The sequence below is a fragment of the Cervus canadensis genome, chromosome 21 (assembly GCF_019320065.1).
Source record: "Cervus canadensis isolate Bull #8, Minnesota chromosome 21, ASM1932006v1, whole genome shotgun sequence".
Lineage (NCBI taxonomy): Eukaryota > Metazoa > Chordata > Mammalia > Artiodactyla > Cervidae > Cervus > Cervus canadensis.
Genome location: NC_057406.1, coordinates 11451357 through 11470119, shown reverse-complemented (window position 1 = coordinate 11470119; position 18763 = coordinate 11451357). Strand labels below are relative to the sequence as shown.

The window sequence follows — 18763 nt, the reverse complement described above, 5'->3', positions numbered from 1 at the left end:
AGATGCTGATTAAAAGTTGAACAAAAAGAAAGTCAGTCTAGACAGACATATTTACCTACCTGCCTGCCTGCCTGCCTGCCTGGCCCTGATACAAGCACAGATACAAGCACAGGTCTTTGTTTAGGACTGGGGCACTTTGCTTTTTTAAAATTTTTATTTGTTTATTTATTTGGCCACACAAGATTCTTAGTTGTGGTACGCAGGATCTTTAGGATCTTTAGCATGTGGGATCTAGTTCCCTGACCAGGAATTGAATCCAGGACCCCTGCCTTGGGAGTCTTAGCCAGTGGACCACCAGGGTAGTCCCTAAAGGCACTTTGAATAAACACTCATAGGGGCACTGGGACCATGTCTTCCTCCTCATTGCCCTCGCGGCTCCCAGATGCTATGAGATCCGGTGGGCCCTCTCCACCCCCAGCACTGGGGTCCTTGCCCCGCCTGGAGCTGCTGTTGTCTTCTGTCCAGCCATGTCTGCCTCTGGGTAGGCGGTCCTGGGGGCCATGAAGGCACCTGGCGGCCCCTTCCCCGGGAGCAGCAGTGAGTGACCCGGGATGGAGTTCCCTGCATGTGGAGGGAGGGTGAGGGCAGGCTTACGGTCCTCGGGACAGCATCTTGGATCCTGGGACTCACTGAGCCTGGGCTGCAGGCTGGTCTCGAGCCCTGAACCTTCTTCCTCTCCAGGATCTTGGGGCAACGGGGTCCTGGCCGCAGGGAGCCTGTGCCCCGGGCTTCTATCGCTCAAAGATGCCCGTGGAGATGGTGGCTTCCAACGGCAGGAGGAACCCTTACATTGTCCCTTTCCATCCCACAAACACTTTCTCTAATAAAACAGAATGACCGGAGGAGAGCAGGGACAAAGCAAACCGTTCTGGACGTCAGGGACCTGGCCTCCCGCTAAAGCTTTTAGCTTGTGCGTTGCTGACAAAGTGCAGCCTGGCCTGGCTGACCTGAGGGAGCAGCTGGGGCTGGAGGGAACTTGGCGGTGGACCGCATGAACCTCGGCTCCCTTCCTGGGCCGCAGCCCGGCCTCCTGCACCGAGCCCTCCGGGTAGCAGGGACCCCCCCCAACACACACTTTGTTTCCCCGAAAACACAGGAGACACTCCCCCATGGACCCCGAGGTCCTGGCTGCAGCGCAGAGCAGTCAGGTGCGGGTTGGGGGGCGGCTCCCAGTTCAGCCTCTTCCTTCTCCCCCACTGAGAAGGGGCCTCCATCACCATCGCTGCCAAACAAATATTTACCAAGCAAAGGATAGCCTTGAGCCCACACTAATTTGTATTTTTAACAAGTCATTCATAAACTCTAGCATTTTAACTATTAGTTAGCAATTAATCCCAATAAACCAGCAGGCTCCTGTGATGTGTACCCATGCTATATGGGTTGGTCAGAAGGGATACTTGTCAGTGTCCTATAGACTCTTAAACGGAGTTTAGCTCCATAAGTGATAAAGCCAGGTTCAGGCATTATGGGCCCTGCGCTTGACTGTAACCTCCACATGGATAGACTCATCGTCCTTCCAGGGAGGACCTGGGAGAGGTTCTGGAGCAGGAGCCTGGGGGAGAGGGCTTCAGTGGCCCAATTACTCTGGACCCTCTGGGGGTCTCACCCAGGCTGGTAGTGCTTAATTTCAAGATCTTATACAGACCAAGAATAAGACTGAGTGCTCAGTTGCTCAAATCCGTCCATCTCTTTGTGTCCTCATGGACTGTAGCTTGCCAGGCTCCTCTGTCCATGGGATTCTTCAGACAGGAACACTGGAATGGGTTGCTACTTCCTCCTCTGGGGGATCTTCCCGGCCCAGGGATCGAACCCACATCTCCTGCGTCTCCTGCATTGCAGGCAGATTCTTTACCCCTGAGTCACTGGGGAAGCCCCAAGGATAATATTTATCAGCCCCAAATTGGGGGTATTTATCACCTCACTACTGTTGGCAACTCTGAAAGCTGGAGTTGGATTAAAGGATATGGCCACTGTCACCAGAGCCCCTGAGGGGAGGGACAAGGCTTCAGATGGAGGTCGAAGGGCAGCTTTGTCATCCAAAGTTTTCTATTCTGGATGATTTTTTAAAAAATATTCATTTATTCAGTTGCTGTCAGGCCTTAGTTGTGGCACGCAGGCTTAGTTGCCCTGCGGCGTGTGGGATCTCAGTTCCTGGACCAGAGATTGAACTGTGTCCCCTGCCTTGCAGGGCAGATTCTTATCCACTGGACCACCAGGAAAGTCTCATGGATGATTTTTTTTTAACACATATTTGGGAGGGGGGGTGCAGGCTGTGCCGAATTTTAGTTTCAGCACCCAGAATCTTTAGTTGAGGCATGTGAACTCTTAGTCGCAGCATGTGGGATCTAGTTCCCTGATCAGGGATGGAACCCAGGCTTCCTGCACTAGGAGTGTGCGGTCTTAGCCACTGGACCGCCAGGGAAGTCTTGAAAGAGTGACTTTGAAAACAACTGATCTTTTGTTCCACAGAGTTTGTTAAAAGGATGGAGAAGTGTAAGGATAGCGATGAATCCGAAAATGAGGGTGATAAGCCCAGGACTGCAGTGAACCGGCATTCTGGGCAGTGACTGAGGAAGTGTATCAGGGGAGGAGGCTTTGGGAGCCATCCCTTGAAAGGCAGGCTTCCACTGTGATTTGCTTTTATTTCGGGAGTCAGGCCCCCTCAAGCTCTGCTTCAGAGGTGGTCCACTGTCTCCTGCCGCGCACTTTTTCAAAGTTCATCTTCAGCAGGGTGAAGATTACTCATTCATTCCTGGAGAAGGCTGTTGAGTTTTGATAACAAGTAGCAGTGATTCTGCAAGCCTGTTTGTCACGATCTGGGTCAAGGGCCCCAGCAGGTCCAGACTGACTGTGGTCCCCTCCTCCTGCCATATCCATCAAAGGCACTAGGAGAGCCAGCATCAAATACTGGGGTCGAATCTGCACCGTGTTAGGTGTAATATCCTAAATGTAATCGTCATGTTTCTCCCCATCTACTTTTTGACGGTTTAAGGTCTTTCTGCAGGGGCATTGGAAAATCAGTGAGGCAGAATATGTCGGCAAGTCGTTTATACTGATGAAAACAGGCCAGGGTTGTTGTCTTGCTGTTAGTAGTTGTTTTGCTTTGTTGTGTTTTTTTTTTGACCAAAGTCATTTCCGTGACTTTGAAGAGAGTGATCATCTGAAAATGATCACTCAGCCTGGTATTTATTTTGAAATATATGCTGACCTCTACCTCTCAGAGCCAAACAGCCTAATCCTTGACCATCCCAGGGTGAGTTTAGGAATTTGCGATCATGTCCTTTTGACTGGGGATCTTCATACATCACTAACCAGCTGGTCTGGAGGGATGAGGTTTCTCTAGGCTGAAATAGAAGGATGGACACAGAGGGCCAACTGGAGATGCTCATCTTCAGCAGTTAACCCGTAAGGAATATTCCTGTACGAAGGACATTAGAAAAGGTCCTTCCCAGCGCACAGGGAGGGCACATCCCCTTCCGTAGCATGCATTTCTCAACAAAGATCCCAAGTAGGCCGATAAGAACGGTGGGCATCTTGCATTCTTATCCGTGTTGTGCATTAGGAGTTTCTTGGATATTTGCTCAGAGTGAGGGGAAGGGTCAATGTATATAAATAAGGGGGAGGAGACCCGGCAAGACTGGGAACATGACCTCTGCCCTGCAAAGCCTGAGAAGCCCCCTGAATGCTCGCAATCCCCGCGGTGTATGGACCCTCCCCTCTGCACACAGAGTGGGGTTAGAGGTTAATGAATGAGGGCTCTCCCCGCACACGGGAGCCCACCCCACCGTGGCTTTATAAATAGGGGCTTAAACGGGGGTCAGAATAGGGCCTGCATGTTGCTTCCAGCCTCTCCCCGTCTCCCTGAAGTCATGGTGTTCAAAGCTGCCCTCCTCCCTCCGGGGAAGGAGAGGTGAGACCCTGGGCGGCTGCCACTGGCCCCCTGCGTCTCCAGCGGGGACCCAGTGGAAAACAAAGCGGGGGAGGGCCCCGCTGCCCCTATTCTTCTCCGTAATCCCTTCAAAAATAATTGCAGAGCCAACCTCTGGCCTCTAGCACATTTTCCACTTGATTAGAGGCCTTTGTGAAGTGGGAAGGGGACCCGCAGGCCTGGACATTGTGCGAGGCCTGAAATGTCCAGCTGGGGTTTTTTTCCATCAAAAGAGGATTTTAGTAAAACCGTTATCAGGGGCTTAGGGGAGCGGAGCCGCTGAGCCGCGCTGCACGTGGATTAGCACCAGCGGGCCGGGCTGGGCTCCGGGAGGGCGGGAAGGTGTTGGCGGCCACTTATCCACAGGGCCTCCTCGGCAGCCCCGTGAGGTCCCCAGCAGGTGCAGGGGGAGGAGCGGATGGGGGAGAGGGGACCGACCCCTGGGCGTGGGGGGTCCTTGTGGGGCTCTCCCTCCAGGCATCAGGGTCAGGGGGTGGCAAGAGGCTGTGGCACTTGCACGGAGGGACCTGCCTGCTCCAGGTCTTGCCCACTGTGTGCCCCGCACCCCCGTCACCATCTCCACGGAGTCAGGGAGCAGGCGGCCCGCCGGACCACTTCAAAGGGCCAGTGCTGGCCGCGTGGCCCCTGTGTTTTGTGGGGAGGAGGGAGCAGACAGAGGGAGCGGAGGGATGTGTGCACAGTGGGTGCGGCCGCCTGGCTTTGCTCACTGTGCTGGGGTCTCCGGGCCAGGGATGGAAGGATGACTTGCGTGCCGGCCAGACCTTTGCAGGCAGGACAGAGCATAGAGGCCCCATTCCTGGGGGTTGAGGGTCAGAGTCCAGGCCAGCGGAGCCTCAGCATGCAAGGGGCCATCACAACATCCCTAGGATGCTGTCGGGCCGGCTGATTTTCCCTGCAGGATGGGGCGACCTCCGTCCTGATGACAGTGACGGCCTGGAGGGGTACAGCAATGACTGAGGTCTGGGAGGGGGACCTAACGCCTCACAGGGGGACCCCCCCCACCTCACAGGGGGACCCAATACCTTACAGGGGACCCCTCACCTCACAGGGGGACCCAACACCTCTCAGGGAGACCCCTCACCTCACAGGCAGACACAACACCTTACAAGGAGGACCCCTCACCTCACAGGGGGACCCAACACCTCTCGGGGGACCCCTCAACTCACAGGGGTCCTGACACCTCATAGGGAGGACCCCCCAGCTTATAAGGAGACCCAACACCTTTGGCTCAGAGGGTAAAGCGTCTGCCTGCAATGCGGGAAACTCGGGTTCGATTCCTGGGTCGGGAAGATCCCCTGGAGAAGGAAATAGCAACCCACTCCAGTACCCTTGCCGGGAAAATCCCATGGACAGAGAAACCTGGTAGGCTACAGTCCATGGGGTCACAAAGAGTTGGACACGACTGAGCGACTTCACTCTTGACACGTTACAGAGGGACCCCTCACCTCACAGCGGGGGCCCCCCACCTTACAAGGAGACCCACGACCTCACAGGGGGACCTATCACTTAACTCCTAGCCTGAGAACTGGTAGCTGGAATTTTTGTCTGGGGTCTGATTTGACATCCAGAGAAGAAGGTCTCTCTTCTTGAAAACCCGAGCTTCCAGCCTCTTCTGGGGAGATGGTGACCCTGAGCACCCCCAGCCCCTCTTGGGGACCAGGCTGGTAGTCCCCCCCCTTACCTCACTTCATCCCCTCTGCTTGACGTGAGTGATCTGTGTCCTCTTTTCTCTATCTGAGTTCTTTCCCTGAATCTATGTGTCTGCGGGTCGCTGACAGTGATGTATTTCAGCCTGAAAGTCCATGGAGCTGCCCAGAGGGCTTCTGCTTTCGTTTAGCCTTCTCGCTGGCAGGAGTGGTAATTAGCTGCAGGCCTGGACCCTGAGCTCCAGAAACTTCTCCTTTCTCTTCTCCCATTTCCTAACCAAAAACCACCTTGATGTCACCATGCTGGGGGCCGAGTCTCATTGGGCTAGCCTGGCGAAGCACGGCCACCTCCCGCCTTCCACGCTTTTATTCCACGTCTGCACCAGCTGCCCTTCGGAGCCTCGTTTCCAATGCTGCGGCCAGACGATCAAGACCAAAATGGCAGGAGCCCCCAGCCTGTCCCTCGTGTGGCATTTTATGGAATCTGGCCAGGTTGACTCAGAAGTTCTTTCTCCTTGTCTTAATTTCTGCTGCCTTTTCCTAATGCCTGTTTTCCCCAGGAGGAATCTAGGAATGCGAGACCCTCACTGCTTTATCAGGGCTTTTAATCGTTCTCACGTTCATGGGTTCCTTTAGAAGATACTTATTTTAATTAAAACAAAAACAAAAACAAAAAAACCTAAGAATTGACACTCCCCAAATTTTAAAACAATTGTTTCTTTTCCAAGGAGCGCTAGAATTTTTCATCACAAACAGTACACTTCTATTTTTTTCTATTTTTGTAGCTGAAAAAAGCCAGCACCTTTGCTCCTCCTGTTAAAATGGATATTTCCACGTATGAGAGTAAACATTTTCCCAAGTTGTTCTCCCCAACCCCTTGAATACGCCAATGTACAGGATTTGTATGCGATGGTCTTAAACTGAAGTTAGACAGTGATGTTTGGTTCCCACCAGCGACATCAGGGAACCGTCCTCAGGGCGCATCTGATACCTGCTTCCGAACGGCGTGCCCAGGACGGGGATCCCTGACCCCGCTGAAACTGGAAAATTCCTTTTCCTCTTTCCGGAGGCTTGAGGTTCTCCCGCTCTGAAGTTCTCTGTGGGGTGCTCGGAACTGGGCCCCGGCCGCAGTTCACAGACAACGCTGCCACCTGCTGGCGGGATGCAGAGCTCACAGGAGACGGTCGGAGTCTCCACGTGGAAAACAAATACATAGAATTTTGTATGAAGGGTACTTTACTTTTCTGCCCTCCAGTGAATCCTAGTGAACTTGGGGAAAAGGAAAGCATGAGGTCAGATCTCCGGCTCTGACACTGGTGTGGACACGGCCCAGGGCCGCACCCCAGTGGGGGGGAGGGTGAACGGGTGGGAGAGGGTTTGGGTTGGGGGGTGGAGGTCCAGGAGCAACCCAGGAGGAGAGAATGACTTTCCACCCCTGCGTTTCACAAGGGGCCACCTGTGACCTGTCTCCTAACTTGTATGGACATGGTTTTGATTCTGAAACAAGAAGGGGCGAGGCTGTTGCTGCTCAACTCTGTGCTTGCTTACTGGACTGCATTTCCAATGGTCCTCGTGTGATCCTGTTGAGAATTAGACCCTCCTGTGTGGCGGAAAGATAGACCAGCTGCCTCTCCCGTGGGTCAAACGCTGCTCTGTCGCCCCTTGACACCATGTGTCTGGACTTCAGGGAGCTGGAAAGCCCAGTCATTCATCCTGTCTGGGCTCAAAACTCCCCAAGGCCTTTCTCTGTTTCTAATGGCAGCAAACTGGGAGCTTGACAAAGTTCAGACCGTGGAACTCAGCCTTCCTGTTTTCACAGATCTCTTAAAGAGTCTAAAGGTTGTCCGTTTGAAATGAATTAGAAGAGCTAGAAGTTGTCACCTTAATTAGGTATTTTCATATAGTTTGCTCAAGGCACACTTGCTGGCCCTTTTTTTTTTTTTTTTTCTTTTCTTTTTGGTAGTTCACAGCAGTAGGGTTTGAGCCATGAAGTTAAAGTTTAAAATGTTCTGTGCTAACTTGTTTCAGTCGTGTCCAACTCTTTACGACCCCATGGACTGTAGCCCACCAGGCTCCTCTTTCCATGGGGATATTCCAGGCAAAAATACTGGAGTGGGTTGCCATTTCCTACTCCAGGAGATTTTCCTGACTCAGGGATCGAACCCAAGTCTCTTATGTCTCCTGAAAGCCATAGTTAGCTTGTCTTCCATCTGAGAAGGCTAAGAATTTTAGCTGTTACAATTCCCCTATTTTACACATCTGTCCAATTTTGGCCTCAGTGATTTTACTAAAGATTCTGAGGAGTATCAGTACTAGTTTGGGGGTTCCTCTCTATTTAGAGACTGCTTCTCAAAAAGCAGAATGGAAGTCAGTAGCTATTCCAACACAATTGTGCACAAGTGTCCATATAAAGCTGCCAGTTTGGGGTAAAGATTTCCTAAGGAGAAACGTTATTAAGGCATTTGTAGTAGATAGTTTCCTGATCTTTTTAGACCAGGAAAACAATGCTTCCCAAACCATGTGGAATAACTTCACACTAGTTATAAAAAATGAATCTGGACTCAACTCTTTCCCTGAGGTGCCATTCCCATTGCTCGGACCCTGATATGGGGTGGGGTGGGAGTTGGGGTGGGGATGGTCTCCACCAGCACTGTGAGCCTGATTATGTCCACCAAGGAGTGGGAGACAGAAGTGGTTGTCAATGGGAGCATGCATGCTAGGCCCTTTTACTCTTTCAAGACAAAAGGGATCTGTAGGTAAAATACCTGGAAAGTCAAGACATTGATCCTTGAGTAGTGAGAACACAGCCATGTTCCCACAGCTCAGTTCTTTGTGAGTCGGGCTGCCCGGGAGTGTGTGGTGTGTTGGGCTGTGACTTCTCAGTGAGGTGTTTGCAGTGTCTGTGACGCAGCAGTGCTGGGGGGCTGGCTCATGTGCTGAAGGACAGCAGGGGACTGACTGGGGGACCGGGTACCCCAAACCCGTGGACCAACTCCTTACACGAGCTTTCCAGCTCCTTGCAAAACGCGGACACAGCATTTGAGTCTGCACAGTGTAATACTTATTAACTAGTAATAATAACTTTCAGGGGGCTTTCCTGGTGGCCCCATGGTTAGGACTCCATGCTTCCATTTCAAGGGGCATGGGTTCGATCCCTGCTGGAGGAAATTTAGATCCCACATGCCATGTGGAGGGGCCCAAAAACCAAAACACAAAACCTTCAGCATTCAGAGCACTTCCTTCAGGTGAAAATAATGTTCCCTAGCTCAGCTCCTTCAGAAGTGGGACGGGGGTGTCTGGTGTTGCTTAGCAACAGTTCAACAACCAGGATCTGGCTCCTGCTGGCTGGGGACAGGCCTCCTCGCTGATGGGGAACGCCTGGGGCGGTCACCTGGGCACGGTCTTTCACCCTTGTCAAGCCTCCTTCCCCATTTCTAAAATGAAATATCCAGTATCTACCAGATTTGGGAAAACAGGAATTGTGAGACTGGGAAGCAACACACGGTCCCGATTCCGTGCATCCGGGGGTGGCATCCACATCCCACCCGACTCTGCCTGGCATGTGTGACCCAGAGGCTGTTCACACTCACAGATGAAAGTGAACACACAAGGACAAGGGGCATTTGTCGTTTACACAGAGTGGAAGGGTGACGAGCTCATAAAACGCTTTTAAGTCTTCTTTTAAGAAAGTATGTGCACATTTCTGTGTTAACGTACAGGAGGTAGAGGAATTCCACGTGGATTCTGTTTTCCTTGCAGGGGGTGGTGTTAACATACCCCATCTGGGGCTGTGTCTCCTGCTCTTGGCCAACTCCGTCTTGCCCCTAGATTGGAGGAGCGGCTGAGTGTGGTACCCAGCACTCGGTACAGGCAGCTCCAGCAGGCAATGTCAGAGCCACTCCCGGAAAAGAGGAAAGGGCTGACATTGACCCGGTGTGGACATCTAAAGGTGCGATGTCTGGAAATACCCGTCTTCTATCCGAGACCTAAGTGTCCACTCTTCTCCCAGCTGTGCACTCACCCTGGAGACATTCTAAATTGTTAATAGTTGGCACGGATCCAAATATGAGGTCTTCTCTGTCTGACATTCACTTTTCAAAAACTGTCACTTGCTCCCCACTCTGAACAAGGACCTCGACAAGATGAGACAGAGGTGTGGCCTGGGCACTGGCTTTTTTGATTTCTAATCCTGTGCTTCCCAGGATCCACAAAGCCCCAGCCCTGACTCCTCATGGGCCATGGTGGCCCTAAACACAGTTTAGGTCTTACCCTCTAGTAAAGGCACAGAATTAGCTTTTTAAAGGGGGTGACAACTGATGCAGGGGGAGGGGCAGCAGAGAGGTGACCACTGGCCCCGTGGCCACAGCAGGGCCCTGGGAGCAGAGGGGCTGCTGTCAGAAGCTGTGTGCGGTCTGGGTTTTGGCTACAAATCTGATCTCTTAATAAGAGGGTGTTATTTATGGCATCCGGCCCCATCACTTCATGGCAAATAGAAAGGGAAAAAGTGGAAACAGTGACAGATTTCATTTTCTCGGGCTCCAAAATCACTGCAGACGGTGACTGCCGCCATGAAATTAAAAGACGCTTGCTCCTTGGAAGGAAAGCTATGACAAACCTAGACAGCGTATTAAAAATCAGAGACATCTCTTGGCCAACAAAGGTCCTTACAGTCAAAGCTATGGTTTTTACAGTAATCATGTATGGATGTGAGACCATATAGAAGGCTGAGCACCGAAGAATTGATGCTTTTGAACTGTGGTGCTGGAGAAGATTCTTGAGAGTCCCTTGGACTGCAAGGAGATCAAACTCCTCAGTCCTAAAGGAAATCAACCCTGAATATTCATTGGAAGGATTGATGCTGAAGTGCCAATACTTTGGCCACCTGATGTGAAGAGCGAACTCATTAGAAAAGACCCTGATGCTGGGAAAGATTGAAAGCAGATGGAGAAGAGGGCAGCAGAGGAGGAGATGGTTAGCTAGCATCAGGGACTCAGTGGACATGAATTTGTGCAAACTCTGTGAGATGGTAAAGGACAGGGAAGCCTGGCATGCCACAGTCCATGGGGTCACCAAGAGTTGGACATAACTTAGTGATTGAAAAACAACAAAATTCTTTGGGCTTCAAAATGGCTTTGCCTGCCATTGCAGGAGATGGGGGTTCTATCTCTGGGTTGGGAAGATCCCCTGGAGGAGGAAATGGCAACCACTCCAGTATTCTTGCCTGGGAAATCCCATGGACAGAGGAGTCTGGAGGGCTAGAGTCCATGGGGTTGCAAAGAGTTGGACACGACTCAGCACAGATTTTTTGTGAACACGGTGTTCCCTGGGGTCCTTGACCCTCTTCTCCAGCTTTGAAAACCTGAGTTCAAATTCTCTAAGTCAGAAGGAAAAGATTTTACTACTATTTGGAGATCAGTACCTGTCTAGTAGCCACTGTGGGAAAGTGGACGGGTGAGGGGGAAAGGCCGCACTTTAGTTTGCATATGTCTCCGTTTAAGAGAAGGCTCTTAGCTTTAAAAAGAAACTGCTGAGACCTCCCTGCTGGTCCAGTGGTTAAGAATCTGCCTTGCTAATGCATGGAATGTGGGTTCAATCCCTGGTCTCCCTGGTCAGGGAACTAAGATCCCACATGCTTCGGAGCAACTAAGCGCATGTATGGTGCAAGTAAGACCCGACGTAGCCTAATAAACGTTAAAAAAAAAAAAAAACTTCCATAAAAGGAACCTTTGCTTTTTCAGATCTCTGTTGGCTGATTTGAATCATGAAAGCATATGATCAGTTTGAATTTTCTGAACTATTTAAGGTTGTACCATTAAGTTGAGCAAGCATCCTTGTCATTGCTGCCAAACTCAGAATGAATCAAGTGGGCCCCCCCCGACCCCCACCCCTGCACCTTAGGATGAATTGGGCAGGAAGGAATCCGAGGAGGGGAGTTATTCCGGGATACCCAGCACTCTTAGCTAGGGGCCTGTCCTGGTCCTGGAGGGGCTGCAGGTGCTGCCTGAACCCCGCCCTCGCTTAGGTCATCTTTTAAGCAGACGTTTGCTCTTGCCCCATGAGCTGTGGATAAGCAGGGGGAACCCTTTCCTGACTGCTACCCAGACAGTTCCTACTGAGGTTTGTTGCTTCTAGACGATAAGGTTGACACCAAGTTCCTATTTTGGTTTGTCAGTTCTGAAGTTTCAGCAAACACCCAGCCAGGTTTTTTTCTGTTATTCTAAAAATTGCCCTGCAGTGCCTCTTAATGTGTGTACCACCCACAAATGACGTATCCACTCGAGTTTTAAGTGCTGCTCTTCTTTAAAAGCATCCCCTTCTATTCCTGTTAGTATGGTGAGGCCAAACCCACTTCTCCCTTTCAAGTGGTGCCCTGTGGCCTGAGCTTGTCCATCCTGGATTCAGGCAGCCAGCACTCACTTCTGGGAGGTCGCCCTCCATGAAACCAAGGTGCAATCAGTAGTTGATCCTTCTTGGGGAGCAGAAAGGGCCTGGACTCAGTGGCTGGCTGACTTAAAGCGAGCAGTATTCTTACCTGGAAAAGAGGGTACCTTTCAGCAGGCCACTTTGAGGACTAGATGTGTACAAGCACCAGGCAAAGCACAGCACAGGTTCTCAACCCCAATTCCTTTCTTTCCGTCCCAAAACGTTGAGGGATGACAGTCGCCTCTGATGGAAGAAGGAGGTTTGTTCATTGTTTGCCAGAGACGCTCCAGATGGATTCTGAACTATGCCCAGCTTGGGATGAGGAACTAGGCCCCGGATCTTAACGTCCAAACATTAACTTACCAGCCTTGAATCAAGCTTATATTTAACTTTGAAAGTGAAAAACAAATGGAGAAGCAGAAAAACCTTCCGGTTATAGTTGGCAGATTACTTTTTGTATTAAATGAGAGGTGACCACAGAGTCTAAGACTTAGGAGGTGCCCAGATTTTTACTGGCTGAATCTGCACAGCCCTGCAGTCTCTTGGGAGAAGAAAACCAGTCTGAGAACTCAACTGCTTGTGGGAGCTGTAGAGACAAATGCTGAATCAGAAAGCTGACCCTGATTCAGAGTTCGTCCTCACCAGGGTTCACACATTTTTTTCCCTAGGCAGTAAGCACTGTAACCTAAGAGGAAAGGGATAGATCCACACCTTCCCCAAAGAAAAGGAAGATGGATCTAGTGTCAGGCTCCATTAGACCCACTTGTGAAGGCTCTCCAAAAAGGAACAATGCCGCTTTTGTGATCAGCCAGAGCAGCGAGCTTGGAAACTTTACAAAACAATCTTCCCCAAGAGAAACCTGGTTCTCGCTCTCTTCCTGGAAAGAGGTGTGGATCCAGGAAAGTGCTGTGCTGCTCTGACCAGCGTTTTCTGAGATCAGTATTAAAACCAGACCGACCTATGTGAAACCAGGAATATGAACAGCCTCACTATATCCACTCCTGTTTCCACAGCGCAACCACAGGGTGTCAGATGATTTAGTTATTGTCTACCAAAGGGAGCTCCTTGCTGGAATTGTTGGTATTCTGCCCCAGTGCAGGGTAAGAACCCACCAGAGTGGATGGAGTGACCGCCTTCTTAAAATGCAAATGGACAAGAAAATTCCAGGCCCGCCTCCTTCTTAAAATGCAAATGGGCAATAACTCCAGGCCCGCCTCCCTACCGATTCAGTGGCGCTGGTGGAGAATGCTAAGGAGGGCCCCGGTGCCCTCCTCCCCTGCCCAGGCTCCCTCTGAGGCTCAGTTCGCTCGCCTGAGTGCCCTTAACTTTCCCAACAACAATGGCCCCGGTGCCCGCCCCGCCCTCTCACAGCCTCCCCCACACCCTCTAGGGGCCAAGAAACCCATGCTTCTTCCCACTTCCACATCTCATGACCCATTTCTCGAACATCTCCCCTAGGTCTCATGTCCTTGTGGAGAAAAACTGGCCACCCTGGTGGAATTGTGACTCTTACAAAAGTTTCATTTTGTTCAGTTTCTTTAAATTTCCATGTTGTTGACAGTTCAGAAATGATATAAATCTCCATTCTAATCACATTTCTAGCAACAGAACATTTAGATGTCAGCAGTAAACTTTATACAGGATAAATTTTTCACCACAAGCTTACTCACACCACACAGACTCCACCGAACCCTGCATCTTATACTTGTACTTCAGAGATGCAAACCCACCTCCTACTTGGCCTGGACCCAAACACACACACTGCCTTAAAAATAATTCACAGATACAAGGCTTTTGGTTTTTTTCTTTTTTCAAAAAACATACTTCATATTTCCTCTTTTATTATATAAATATCAGTTTAACCTTTTACTGTAAGAATATAAACGTTTTAAGAGGATCTTTGTTATTATTTATACAAATTCACAAACAGTACAATTAATTGATAAAGGTCTCTGGGTTTCTTTAACTCCATGGTCTCGCATGTTGCTGTGGAGGATTCTAAAAAAATAAACAAAACGAACAAAAAACTCCAACAGAAAAATATACATCCTACTCAGAAGTGATTTTTTTTTTTAAAGCCACAAGTCCCAACCCCCACCAAAATAAAGCAAGGCGTTTACTCCTCCATTTAGAAACAGAATTTTTAAAAACCCACCAACACCTGTTTTTATTAACAGAATAGAGATAAGACATGAATTTCAGTCTCCTCCCCTTCACACCAGGGCCCGGGGCCTCTCTAAGCCAGTGCCAGTTCCAGCTCCTCTGCTCCCTACAGGAAGCCTCACTGTGACCTTTTCGTGGGGAAATGTGGAAGAGAGGGAGGGCAGGGCAGACTTTGCATATATAATCGTCATTTTCAAGACACAATCTGCATCTCAGACAGACCCAAAAAAAAAAAAAAAGTCCAACTCTCATGTCTCCCACACATTTGTGCTATAAATTAAGTCAAGATTTAGGAGCATGGGCTGGGTCCTCAAATGCTTACGGACAAGGAGAAAAAGAAAAATAAGAGCCAGAAATGTGAAGTGGGAAACACTGGATGGATGGGGCTTGGGAAGAAGCCAAAACGAAAAAAGACGAACAAACCCAATGGGCATCTTTCCAGTCCAGGCACAAAAATGTTTCAGTCTCAAAATATCTCTCTTGTAGAATTCCAGGGCTTCAGAGAAAAAAGTAAACTAAAACGAGGTAGCCAGACATATATATGTGTGTGTGTGTGTGTATATATATATATATATAACTTATATATATATAATATATAGAATATACTCAGCAGAAAAAAAAGAGACAAGTTGATGTCAAGTTTCTTCAAAAAATAAAAAAAAGAGAGACAATAAGGATGAAATGAGCGTGAGCAGCAGAGTGCTGTCAGAGGAGCGATGAGGCGAGACTGGGATTAGTTACAAAGTGGAAGAAGGGTGAAAAGGCCGTTGTAGTTGGGTTTGCTTTTATACATTTCGAAATAAAAACCAGATCACAGTATTCAAATGAAAGCTTAAGTGAAGGCAGACATTTTCCTCAACTCCCTAGGGCTGGAAGGATTGCTCACTCCCACCCCCATCCCCACTTGCAGGCGCAGCACGGACACAGTAGCTCAGTCCCTCCTCTGGACCCCCGCCGGGAGGAGTGGGTGGTGGGCGGCAGGTCCATCTCCACACCCTCCGGGAACAGGAGAGCGGAGGTGGGGGTGCGGTGGAGGGACCCCCCCCCCCGACACACGAGAAGGGAAGAGGGGAGGGGAGCCTGGGGGCTTCCGGTCATCGCCCCCCGCCCCGCGTCCGCGGCCGGAGGGCGAACAGGGCAGGACTGGGGCGGGGCGCGGGGGGGGATGGGTGCTGCCGCCCTCACCTGACCTTCTCACTGTCCGTCATCTGCCAGAGGCCCAGGTTGAGTACCTTGAGGCAGGGCAGCTGCGTGATGCGCTCCAGGCCGCGCTTGGTGATGCGGGTGCAGCCGTACAGGTCGATGCCGGTGAGTTGGCTCAGGTGCTCCGCGATCAGCTCCAGGCCCTTGTCCGTGATGCGCACGCACTGGCCGATGTTGAGCGTGCGCAGCCCGTGCATCTGCCGCACCATGCGGTTGATGCCGTCGTCGCTGATGTGGCAGGAGCAGAGGGACAGGGACTTGAGGCCGTCCAGCCCCTGCGCGATGTAAGCCAGGCTCTGGTCCCCCACCTTGTCGCAGAAGGATACGTCCAGCCCCGAGAGGCGCAGGCTGCCCATGGCCAGGTGCATGATGCCCGTGTCGCTGATGTTGTCGCACGAGCGCAGGTTGAGGCTGCGCAGGCTGCCCATGTGCGACAGGTGCAGGAGGCCGGCGTCCGAGATGCCCCCGCAGAAGCTGAGGTTGAGGAGCCTTAGGCCCGTCAGTCCCCGAGAGATGTGCTTCAGGGACAGGTCCGTGAGCTTCTGGCAGTCCTGCAGCGTGAGCTGCTCCAGGCCCAGGCAGCCCTCGGCCGCACTGCGCGTCATGCCGGCCAGGTGCCCGATGCCCACGTCCGAGAGGTGGCGGCAGCTGCGGAGGTTGAGGCTCTTGAGGCGCTGCAGGCCCCAAGCGATGAGCAGGAGGCCAGTGTTGGTGATGTTGCTGCAGCCGCCCAGCTCCAGCACCTCCAGGCCCTTGAGGTACTGGGCGATGCGGCCCAGGCTACTGTCGGTGATCTGCTTGCAGAGGCTCAGGTTGAGCGCGCGCAGCGAGCCGATCTCCTGCACGAACGCGTGGCCCAGCCCGTTGTCGGTGAGGTTGTAGCAGCCGCTGAGGTTGAGGCTCTCGATGTTGGCCATGCCCTGGATCACGTAGCTGAGGCTGCGGCGCAAGCTCAGGATCTGCACCCGGCGGATGCCCCGGGCCTGCAGGCTGGGGAACAGCGACGGGTTGGCCCGGCGCAGGTGCAGCTTGGCCTCCACCCCCCGCCACACCGACTTGTGGTAGGCGGCGTCCCGCCAGGCCGTGCACACCTGCGCCGCGCGCCCCTTGTCGCGCACGTCCAGGTAGCCGAAGATCATGGCCAGCAGCTCCGGGAACAGGCACGAGATGTGCGTCTCCATCTTCCTCCCCGCGGCGCCGGGGAGGAGGCGCGGGCCCCGCTCCCGCCCGAGCGACGAGGCGGCTGGCCGGCCGCGCCGCGGGCCCAACGGACGCGCCTCCCGCCTTCCGGCTCGGCGCCGCTCCTCCTCCCGTCCGCGCGTCCTTCCTGCCGCCCTACCCGCCCTCCCCGCCCGGCGCTCACATCCCGGGCGGGCGCCCCCGCGGCCCGGCCCTCGCTGGGCTCAGCCCCGCCGCGCCCGGCCCGCGCCGCCCCGCCGCCGCCGCCGCGCCCCCGGCCGCATCCTCCGGCGCCGCGCGGGCCGGGCTGCGCGCTCGGGCTGGGCGCCGGGAGGCTGCGGCCGCCTTTGTCCTCGCCCGCTTTTCAAAGCTGCCAGCGGGCCGCCCGCACTCGGCCGCCCCAGCGGGGGGACCTTGAGCCGGCGCGCGCTCGGCCCCCGCGTCAGCGCGCGGGGCAGCGCCGGCCGGCACGGAGCGCGCGCGCGGAGCCGACCCGGGGCGAGCGGCGGCCGCGCCGGGGGCGTCCGGGCCGGACCCGCTGCTCTCCACGCCTCCGCGCCCCCGCCCCCCGCGCTCCCCCGCGCGCGCGCGATGGTACGAGCCTGCGCGCCGGAACTGCCGGCGTTGCCCTGGAAACCGAGCGCCGGCCTGCCGCGGGTTAACCCTGTGCTAGCCGTCGGGACGTGGGCCGAGCCCGCAGCCGCTTCCGCCGCCGCTGCCGCCCGCGGGGAGCTGCCGGCCACGCCCGGCCCGCGTCTGGACTCTGCGCCTCCGGCCCAAGACTGCCCCGCGCGCCCCCTGCCCAGCCTCCCGCTGGCTCCCTTTATCCTCCCTCAAGACTCTCCTCCCCAGATCCCGGCTGGGGGCCGCCCCGCTCCCCTCCTTGCCTGCGTCCCTGGGGCCCCGCGGCGCGTCTGTGCGGCCACCCCCCTCGGTTCTCCCCAGTGGGCAGCTTCCCACGGTTCCTTTCTCTCCAGCCTTGTGCGGTAAACTGGGAAGAAACTCCGCTCTGTCCGCGCGTCCCTTAGCCGAGCTCGGCCCCCCGGTGCGCACTGGGGATCTAGGCATTACCACTTCCTTCTAGCATGTTCCGGGTGTTTCCAGACACCGCCGCCTGTGCGCTCCTTGGGTCCCTGCGCATCGCAACTTCCTCCGCTTCCGCACTCGGCCGGGAACCCCGGGCTGCGCCGCGTCGCCTCCTCCTGCCTCCCCAAGCCCTTCTTTCCGTCGCCTTCTTTGTCAGCGTGTTAGACGGTGAAGGGCCCAGTTGTACTGACAGTGAATTCGTGTGTGCCTTCACAGTTTTGCCTTTGGATAAAACAGAGTGACGATTGGACTTGATTTAAAGTGCTTCAGCAAATGTCTGTTCGTTTATAAACTGTGTTTGCTGGAATCATGAAATGCTGTAGTCTAGAAGTGGCTCCCGGGTTTTAAATAACCACTCAGAGGATAGGATTTCAGTTTCATTTTAACTTCCTCTAACCAAGAATTCCGCAATCAGAAAATGAACCTCTGTGTTTTTAATGAATTTGTGGATCCACACAAACCTGATTCAGCTATCAAAAAAGGAAATGGGGGTACTTCTCTCGCAATCCAGTGCGAGACTGGGCTCCCAATGCAAGGGGTCCTGGTTCTATTCCTAGTTGAGGAACTAGGGTGCTAAGATCTCGCGTGGGTTGGGGAATGGTTCAATTGGTTCGTTAAGGGAATGAACACGATTTTTACTGCGTTCAGTGTTTAGTATATGAGGTTCACTTTTGGCCAGTTATGTTTTGCCCAGGAGACCAGTAGTGGGCTAAGTACATACAGACTGGTAATAGGCATCATACGTTTTAGACTTTACCACCTACCTCTCTCGTTCTTCGATCTGGAAATGCAGAGCAAAATCCTTTCTCCCCCCGCCCCGCTCCGCAGTCCCCCCACCCCACCCTCGAGTTGCACCAGGTATGAGCCATCAGGGAAGCCCTGTTGTTATCAAGGTCCTAATCAAAAACACCTTAAACCTCCCTAACACAAAACAAAGTCTTCAACCACAAATAGGAGGGAGAGGAGATTTGCTTGGAGATGGAGTTGGGGCTGGGGGTTGCCTGACCTGGAGTGAAGGAGCTTAAGTTAACTCTGTTTCTCCTGCTCTTCTATTAGCTTTGCTGATAGCTCAGTTGGTAAAGAATCCACCTGCATTGAGGGAGACCTGGGTTCT

General features: G+C 53.0%; 2 protein-coding genes and 1 long non-coding RNA gene across 3 annotated transcripts in view; 1 reads left to right on the top strand and 2 right to left on the bottom strand.

Annotated features, from left to right (window-relative positions):
- WNT5B (Wnt family member 5B) overlaps window positions 1–18763 on the top strand; it is a 78041-nt gene that overhangs the window by 24691 nt on the left and 34587 nt on the right. The window lies entirely within an intron of this gene.
- Window positions 6297–12259, bottom strand: LOC122423102. Its single transcript, XR_006264090.1, has 2 exons — window positions 12128–12259; window positions 6297–6746 (listed from the first exon to the last, which is right to left on the bottom strand). It is a non-coding gene; the product is annotated as an uncharacterized LOC122423102 (long non-coding RNA).
- Window positions 14160–16703, bottom strand: FBXL14 (F-box and leucine rich repeat protein 14). Its single transcript, XM_043439882.1, has one exon. It carries the CDS (start codon window positions 16563–16565, stop codon window positions 15363–15365), a length of 1203 nt encoding a protein of 400 aa, XP_043295817.1. The 5' UTR covers window positions 16566–16703; the 3' UTR covers window positions 14160–15362.